The sequence below is a fragment of the Otolemur garnettii genome, unplaced genomic scaffold, assembly GCF_000181295.1.
Source record: "Otolemur garnettii isolate 467f Iridium unplaced genomic scaffold, OtoGar3 scaffold00018, whole genome shotgun sequence".
Taxonomy (NCBI): Eukaryota; Metazoa; Chordata; class Mammalia; order Primates; family Galagidae; genus Otolemur; species Otolemur garnettii.
In genome coordinates, this window is record NW_003852413.1 from 7,532,908 (window position 1) to 7,542,003 (window position 9,096).

General features: G+C 50.9%; 1 protein-coding gene across 1 annotated transcript in view; it reads right to left on the bottom strand.

Moving 5' to 3' along the window:
• Positions 1-4,039: 4,039 nt before the first annotated feature.
• The window catches only part of TTYH2 (tweety family member 2), a 22,709-nt gene continuing 17,652 nt past the window's right edge, over positions 4,040-9,096 (bottom strand). The window contains exons 10-12 of the mRNA XM_023511015.1: positions 8,889-9,074; positions 8,338-8,416; positions 4,040-4,621 (exon numbers count right to left, since the gene is read on the bottom strand). Of these exons, the coding sequence (XP_023366783.1) occupies positions 4,541-4,621; positions 8,338-8,416; positions 8,889-9,074 (346 nt within the window). The 3' untranslated portion in view covers positions 4,040-4,540. The remainder of the gene's footprint in view (positions 4,622-8,337; positions 8,417-8,888; positions 9,075-9,096) is intronic.

Consider the following 9,096-nt stretch of genomic DNA (forward strand, 5'->3'; position numbering starts at 1 on the left):
TCCAAGATCGATGAGAAGATGGCCAAGACATAGTGTTAGACAGACAAAGCAATTGCAGAGCAACAGTGCAGTGTGATTTATATTTCTCCAAATACTTTGGGATAAAACCTGAAAGAATATACACCCAACCGGTCATGGCACTTTGTTCTGGGTTATCGGATTATGGGGGATTTTCACTTTCTCACACATTTTTGTCGGATTTGAAATGCTTGCCTCGTGTACGTTCTTTTGTAATCAAAAAACCAAGGATGTTAAAACAGACAAGCCAAAACAGGAGACACAAGATTTGAGGAATTTCCCCAAATGTCCATATAAGACTCTGAACTTGTATCCAAGCAAATCAGCGTTGATGAAGTTACCCGCCTTCCTTGCTAATTTGTAAACTCCGTGAAGTCAAGGGTCATGATTCCCTTAAATACTTCAGTAGTCTCAGACTTTAGAAAAAATGGTGTGGTAGGCGGGGGTCAGCAAACTGTATAAACTACGGTAAAAGATGGTATTATAAATGTTTTATGCTTTGTGGGCCAAGCAGCAACATCAAAGATATCATATAAGTACTTGTAATGACAAGAGAGAAAACTAATTTCCACGCATTTTGATTGAGGAAATAAAAATTATTATAATTGAGTACAACTTAATTGTCTATTAATGACAAGAAGAAAATTCTTTGGGTGGGGAGGGTAACATTTTACTTAACTGAGGTTCAAAGTTAGTGCTCTATGTCATCAGAATCCATTGCAAATGTTTTTGATTTCTTTTTAATCACTTAAAAATGTAAATTGTATTTGTATTTTACATGCACAGGCCATTTGAGGCAGCTGGTCAGGCTGGGCTTGCCAGCTGCAGCCTGCTGGCCCTTGCATTGAATAATCGATACATATTTACTTAAATGAATGAAGGCAGGAAGAGAGGAAGATCATGTCTCTTTATCTGGGAATATCTGTCAATTCACTTACCAGGCCTCTTGAGTACGAGATCAGTAAATTTTTAAGTTAAGAGGCTGTAATAATAGCACTCAGGCTGCTCCTGAATATAAGATTGAGCGGCTTTGGAGGAGGGAAAGAGCACATCTGGAGATGAATTTGCTTTGGAGAAAGGACCACTCTGTTGGGGGAGGCTGGCTCTCCATGATGTGTGAACCCAGGTTCCAGGCAAAGGCTTGAGTTACATGAGGGCCTGGTGGAGCTCACTGCTCTTTCTTTCCAAGAGTGGGTAAAACACCTGCCCCTCTTCCTCCAGCTGAGCTTCCTGGCTCTGCAGTCAGGGTGCTGATCAGAGGCCGTTAGGGACAGAGAGAGTGAGCCGGGCAGGTGAACAGGGGCACAGCAATTATGCCCCCCAGCCCATCTCATGCCTTTCCCTTGGGCGTGAGATTGGTGTAGCAGATAGGAAAGGGAGGTGATGCACGTGGCCATGACCAAGTCCCCCTGTGGCTGGTGCATCCCTGAGACCGCCTTCCTACTTCACGTGGGGTCTGCTTGCAACTCAGGTCTCACTCCTAAGATCTGAGACAGTTAAAGCCACCCCAAGCCAATCTTGTTTGGGTACAGAGCTGCAGGAACCTTCAAAACAGAAACCTTTCCCCATCCCTCTGAGCTACTATCTCTCCACTGCCTGTGGTATCCTGAGACCAGGGAGAGAGGTGGCTGTCTTGCTAGGAGGGGTGGGAAAAACATTTCCATTCAGGGAGGCCCCAGTTCAGATGCTCAGCTCAGAGCCTGGCATGCTCAGCCACCCAGGGCTCACTTCGTCTCACCTCAAGCGCCCCCAAAGAATGCATCAGCGGCTAGTTTTGGGAAGCTCCTCAAAATGCAGTCAATTCCGGGAATAAGAACAAATAGGCGTTTAAAGCCATGGGGAGAGAGCCAGGCTGGCCAGGAGATCCAACCCTCCAAGAGACGCTAAAGAAAGCATCCTGCATTTCAGAGCCCGGAGAGGTGGCCACAGAGGTGAGGTGTCCAGGAAGAGATGTAGCAAGCACCCCCTGGAAACAGCATTGCACGGTCCCTTTGGTGGAGGTGGCCTGTGGCGTGACCAGTGACCACTGCCCTAGCCCCAGAGCACTGGGGCTGCTAGAGCTGGGGCTCTGAATACACGCTCCTGGCTCTGCCCCTTGCTCTACCCAGGTCTTTAGGCTCATGGGCCTCTGCTGACTTAACTGCAAAATGAATGACCTCTCTGGGCTGAGGTTTGATTGCAAATCAATGCAAATACCTGGGGCAGTCCCTGATTTCGAGTATGCAATAAATGCTACTTATTAGCAATGACCTTTTGGGGGAACTTCAGAGAGAGACTAGGGCAGACATAAGGCCTGCTGCCGGTGCTGTATGAGCAGCCAGAGGCCATACGAGAGCCCCGTGACATTCACTCAAGCTCCATCCTCCATCCTTGCACTGAGTTCACTCTTGGAATCTGCTTTTAAGCCCTCCCACCCCATGACCCTACTGGAGGGGACCGTTCAATACCCCTATTATTCCCTGCCCCATGGACACCAGAGACCGTGCATTTTAGTACAAGTGGTTTATTTCTCTTCCAGGTGAGATGCACATGTGTCAAGCAGAAGTCTGCCCACCTGGCTCCTTCAGGAAGCCCCGAGGAATTTTAGTTTAGTTTCCATGCATTAAAAACAACTCTTTAGCTGCCAATAATGAAACCTTAAGAAGCAACACCTTGACGTCGCAGAGTCCCCATCTGCCTGTGACACGGACGTCCCAAGGTGTGTTTATGGTACACTGTACATACAGGTTAATGCAGGTGAGACACGGGGAGTCCCGGCTACCCTGTGGACCCAATCCGTCGTATTCTTGGCTCAGAGCTGAGAATCATGCTGCCTTTGACAAAGCGGCTCTTCCAAAATGGAAACAGAGTCTCGTCCCAAGCCCAGCCGCCCCAAGTCCCTGCTCTCCTTGCTGGGCAATGCTGTGGGGGCTGCAGTGTTGTACACTCTGGCTTGGCCAGAGGTTGGAAGCACCACAGACCCCAACCCTGGCCCTTCAGCCGGCAGCATGGTGGGTTGTCATTTCCTCCTGGTGAACAGGCTGCATCGCCTCACAGGTCAGGGGCTGGGGACGCTGGGTGAGGATAGGGGATGGGGGTGGCAGGGAGAGGCCTGTCCTCACATCAACACACCATCGTATCACTTTGCTAAAACATTTTCAGACAAACTTGCTGGAAAACAACAGGGAGGGCACGGTTGATGTGAACATCACACGGTCCCCAGGTAGGGGACTCTGTCCAACTTTCCCTCTCAGCTTCTGTCTTCTTGAAATTCCCCCTCCTCCGGTGGGATGAACCCAGATTCCTATCAAACAGCAGCTCAGGACAGGGGGTATCACTGATGCTTATTTTATTTAAAAATCCACTCTTCCCCACTGCCTCTAGGTCTGTAAAGAACTGGCCAGTGCCAGCAAAATCTGTAAAAGTTGTGGTATAAAAACCAGGTGTAAGGAACGAGCCCCAAGTCTGCTGTAAAAACTAGATGTTCTACGAGTTCAATTCTTTGGATATTCAAAATGTTTAGAACACTGGAAAGAAAAAAGTTAATGTTGCTTTCAAAGTGTCTGTTCATACCTGAGACTGGCCCTGTCTCCATGCGGCTAAAGAAATTGCAGCACCATTCTGGAGCGGAGGTGGGGCTTTTGCCCTGTGTCTACCTAGGTCCACTGGGCTGCGACCCGTTCCTCCTCAAGCCACGGGCCTCCCTGGAAGACCTCCCCTAACACCTCCCTTCTGTGGCTCCAGAACTCTGCTTTGGACTGCTCTGGTCTCCTCAGGGATGCCACCGCCCGGAAAAAGCATCTCCTGGGCGGTGCCTGTGGCTCAGTGAGTAGGGTGCTGGCCCCATGTATGGAGAGAGGCAGGTTCAAACCCGGACCCGGCCAAACTGCAACAAAAAATAGCTGGGCATTGTGGTGGATGCCTGTAGTCCCAGCTACTGGGGAGGCTGAGGCAGGAGAATCGCCTAAGCCCAGGAATTGGAGGTTGCTATGAGCTGTGACTCCACAGCACTCTACCAAGGGTGACAAAGTGAGACCCTGTCTCTAAAAAAAAAAAAAAAAGCATCTCCTGACCAGCCCTTTCCACTGTTACCTGTAGGGAAATGGAGCAGAGAGGACTGCGAGAGGTCGCCTCGCCTTTTGGCCATGGTAATAAGAGGCACAGTCTTGGTAATGGGACCTGAGAAAACATACAGCTCCCCAAGGTGGCATCGGACCTGGCCTCCTCCTCCCTGCCACGCCCTTCCTGGTAAGGGTGGGGTGCAGGGTTGAGCAGAGCCAGGCAGCTGGGTTAGGGACAGTACCTCCAAGGCAGCCAAACACGGGGGGCATTTCTGGTGTGGATGGCAGGGCAGGCAGAAGAGAGACTGTCCCAAGTCCTGGGTCTTCTGTCCCTCTAGGGCTTTGGTAGGGAATCTCAGCCACCCTCTACGGGAACTTGCCCATCTCCAGATGCCTTTGGTTTCTATTAAAGAAATGCAGCTTGTATTTGCATTAATTAAAAACCAAAATGGAAAATAGAGGCAGGATCCCCTGACAGTCTGTTAGGCTGGAAACTCATTCCCGTAGTGCCTCAGGTGTTCATCTGCCACAGACAGGTAGGTGGCCCTCATGCTGGGAGAGTACTGCGGACAGAAAGAAGAGGGGACAGTCAGGGCAGGACCAGCCACAGTGTTCAGATACCAAGTTATGACCACAGTGTCACCAGGACTGGGGAACCTGGTGATGTCTCCAGCCCTGCACCCACCTGGATCTCTGGCTCCAGCCTCAAACACAAAATGCACACAGACCAGCCTTCCTCCCTCCACCACACCTGCCAGCACCCAGCCTGTCACTTCACACTGGGGATAGCAGCTGAGTGCACCAGTGTACCAAGGAGCTGCCAGCAGCAAGCACACCTAGGGGAGAGGTCTGGAGATGCAGCCAGCCAGGCTGCACATCCCAGCTGTACAAATTACACACCCCGTGACCTTGGCTGAGGTTAACCAACCTCTATCGTTAGTATCTCCATCTGCAAAATGGACCTAAGAGCACTCAGCTCTTACACGGAAAGGGTGAAATGACATGAGACGTGTGAGACCTGAACACAGAGGTTCTCAAACTTGGCTGTACATTAGAAACACCCAGGGAACTCAAAAACCCCCATGCGTGGGCCACACCCACTAGTGTATATCCACAGTGAGGTAAAATGCACACAACACAAAAAGCAATGTAATGTGCTACCAGTGCTTTAGTTCTTTAGTCAATTCCAATGTGCAGCCAAGTCAGAGAAACAGTGACCTAGCACAGAGCGCTCAACAGACCTATTACCTCTCCCACCCCGGGCAGCAGGGACAGGGCTTCTCACACTCCCCCCTGTGTACAAACCACCTGGGGATCTAGTCGGAGGCAACTCAGATTCTACATTTCTACAACCTTCTAGATGCTGCTTGCTTTGTGGCCCCAGGAAGTTTCAGGGGTCCAGGCCCTGGCAAGTTTCAGGTCATTCACATAGGACGAATTCTCCCACCTGGGCTGGGTGGAAGAGGCAGGGGTGTGAGGCTCTTTCGCCATTGGGTTTCAACTGGGGTGGTTTTGTCTCCCGCGGACATTTGCAATGTCTGGAGGCATTCTGGTGGCCACAACTGGTGGTGGCAGTACGATGCTATTGGCTTCTGGTGGGAGAGGCCAGGGACGCTGCTAAATGTCCTACAATGCACAGGACAGTCCCACAGAGGGTGACCCTGTCCCCCAATAGTGCCAACAGTGGGGCAACCTCAGAGCAGTGGTTTTTCAAGGGTGGTGTGCAGAGAAGCAGCATCAACTACACTGGGGAACAGGTTAGAAACACAAATCACTAGGCCCCACCCCAGATTTTCTGAATCAGAAGCAGGGTGGGCCCAGCAGCCTGTGTGTTAGCAAATCACTCCTGATTCTGACACACAGGTGAGGATAAGACCTTCCTCCTTCAAGCAGTATTTCCGAGCCCGCCTGATGGTAAGTTTGGCAAACGACCTCCCAGGCTCCTTCCCTAGGAGATGCAGTTTCTGTGAATCTAGAGAGAATTCCCAGTGTTGGTATTTATAATAACAACTGGCTTGGCTCAGCCAGGTACGGTGGCTCACGCCTGTAATCCTAGCACTTTGGGAGGCCGAGGTGGGTGGACCCCTTGAGCTCACGAGTTTGAGACCAGCTCAAGCAAGAGCAAGACCCCATCTCTACTAAAAATAGAAAAAAATTAGCTGGATAACACGGTAGGTTCCTGTAGTCTCAGCTACTCACTTGGGAGGCTTAGGCAAGAGGAATACTTGAGTCCAAGAGTTTCAGGTTGCTGTGAGCCATGACACCATGGCACTCTACCTAGATGAGACTCTCTATCAAAAAAGGAAAAAAAAAAATGCTCTGGGTCGTATTTGCTCTTCCCATCCAGAAAACAGGATAGGAAGGAGGATTCCTTATAGGCAGAGCTAGAGGAAGACACATTTCTAGCAAGAGAACAGGTTACACGTCCAGGTCACCTAGTGACCCCTGCCTGTCCTAGAGAGGGAGGAATTCATCCACACCTCAGAATTGGTGAGCGCTGGTGAGCATTCAGATTGGGCACCCCCAGAAAGGGTGAGGGACAGCACTGTGTTCTCTACTGGGGCAGACACCCACCCCACCCCTGGTCAGCAGCATCATTAGATGGCTCTTTAGGCAGGGCTGGGGGGTAGCAGAGTCTTCTCGGATGGTTGAGCTGGGTGGGGCCTGGCAGTCAAGTCTGCCAAGGCAACCAGGGTTTCCGGGAAAGTCTTACATTTAGAGAAGGTTTATTTTGCCCCTGAGCCTTACAAATAAGGTCAATTCTTGATTATCTCTGCAAATGGCAGGAGGAGTGGCCTGGGTCTTTCAAAGCAGAAGTTAATCCTCAAATCATTTTTATTTGGATGCACTGAGTAATTCTCTTTTCACAGCAGCAGATTTTCCCTAATTATGTTCTGCTTAGATTAAGGCTAAAGTCAATCTGCATTCCTGGGGCCACAGCAGCTGGTGGGGGGAAAGAGGATCCCAGGAAGCTTCTGGTTAGACAGAGAACCCTCTTATCCTTGCTCAGGCTGGTCTCAAACTCCTGCGCTCAGGTGATCCATCCGCCTCAGCCTCCCAGAGTGCTAGGATCACAGGCGTGAGCCACCAAGCCCAGCAAGAGTGCACCTTTTAAACCCCAGCCTGGCTTCTCTCTCTCTGTTACCACCATCCCCATTCTACAGATGGGAGAAACTGAGGCACATGATGGCAAAATACTTGTCTAAGGTCACAGAGGCCATAAGTGACAAGCTGGGATTTGACATTGGAATCTGTATCCCTGAACCTGGATGATCTACTGTCTCTATTTGCTGCTGTCTCAGCCAGTATTCCAGTCTGCGACCTTCTGATAGTTCTCTAGGATAAGAGAGCATGATCTTTTCTTCTCAATTTACGCTGCCCTGAGGCTTCATTTCGGGTACTCTGGCTGGAGGGGGCAGGTGGGCAAGGGGTACAGTCCTAGGGACACTGGGAGCTGAGCAGGATTGAGGAAGGCTGTGTCTTGGATCAGACCTCCTAGACAGGACACCACAGTGACCCACCCTCTAGCCCAGGGCCATGCAGAGGCCAAGGGTTAAAGGTAAACACAAATCTGAAAAGAGAAAACATTTCATTTAATTTTCCCTGATACAAAAAGGGGAAAGGGGCCTTTCTCTCTTCTTGGAGTATCTCCTTTAGAAAAGGTACTGATGTAAATAATTTGTCCGTCCTTTTGAGATGCATGTAAACCTCTTTAAAGGCTAAAGAAGACCCCTGCCAGCCTTACAATCCAGGAAGGGTCTAGGAAGCACCTCTTGAAAATACAAACACTGAGGCAGATAGCACCTCATCGCCTGGTCAGCGACAGTTCTCTGACCTGTCTGAGGCTCTGAGCTGTAACCCCTGATTGTCATGGAAATAAGAGACATTTTAGTTTTTTCTTGGATAAAGGCATTAGCTGGCAAAGACAGCCACCCTAATTACCAGGTGGACTTAGGGTGGACGAGTGTGACAAATGGTGCTGTAAAGTCCTCTTGCTCAAGGACAGAGTGCGGGGGGTGTGTGTGTGTGTGTGTGTGTGGGGGTGTCTTGTGCCTGCGGCCAGAGAAACACTAAGATATTTTTTCCATTTTTGCCACCTCCTTAGTGGATTGCCTGTGACACCCAGGATGGCCTGGTTTAATGCTTATTCAATCATAACACTGTTTCATTCTTTTTTACCTTCATGGAGAAGGTTCACTGGGTTGGCTAGAGGTTTTATCTTAAACTATTTCCTCAAGAAGGGTGCAAGCAGTGACCTTGCTGGGGAAGCCCAGATTACCGTAGGCGGAGGGGAGCCTCTCCCGATCAGCGGCACGTTCTCATAGCGCGGGTTCCCACCAAATAGCGCAGCTTGGTTCCTGTAGGCCCGAGAGGAGAGCTCAGGAGGGGATGGGCTGGGGGCGCGCGTAAGTGGTTTCTACAGGAGGGGCCTGTGGGTGTGCACTTGGGCATGGAGGGTGGGTGGGTGGGTGGAGGACAGGTGGAGGGGCTGGGGAGGATGGGGATAAGCAGCAGATGGGCAATAGGTATGAGCAGTGTCGCCCATAGCTATGCACCTCTCAGGCTGAGGACCCATCCTGGGGGCTATGGCCAAAGGCGCAGCCCAACCACTCCAGTGGGCTCTTTCAGGGGTGACTAGATGCTCCCTGGGGGTTTTCCCTCCAGGTACCCCATGGCTATAGTGGGGATCACAGGTGGACTTTGATGCATTCTCCCCCCCCACCTGGCTCTGGGGACTCAAATGTGCTGTCCAGAGACCTAGGCCCCCCTAGAGCTGGGCTGAGCCATCAACCCAGCCTGGATGTGGGGGCCCGGAGAGCTATGGCGTACATGTACTCAGAGACGGGGGCGTTGGAGATGGTCTGGGCTGGGGGCTGCAAGCTGGTTTGGCTGCCCAGACCACTGCTGTAGCTACAGAAGCTTCGGAGCTGCCCCCTTGGGGGGTTGTGGGCTGCGATGCGCCGGGCTTGCGGGTTAAAGGGGTCATCATCATCGATGTCATCATAGTCTCTGTTTCTAGAACGACAGGTGAAAGTCC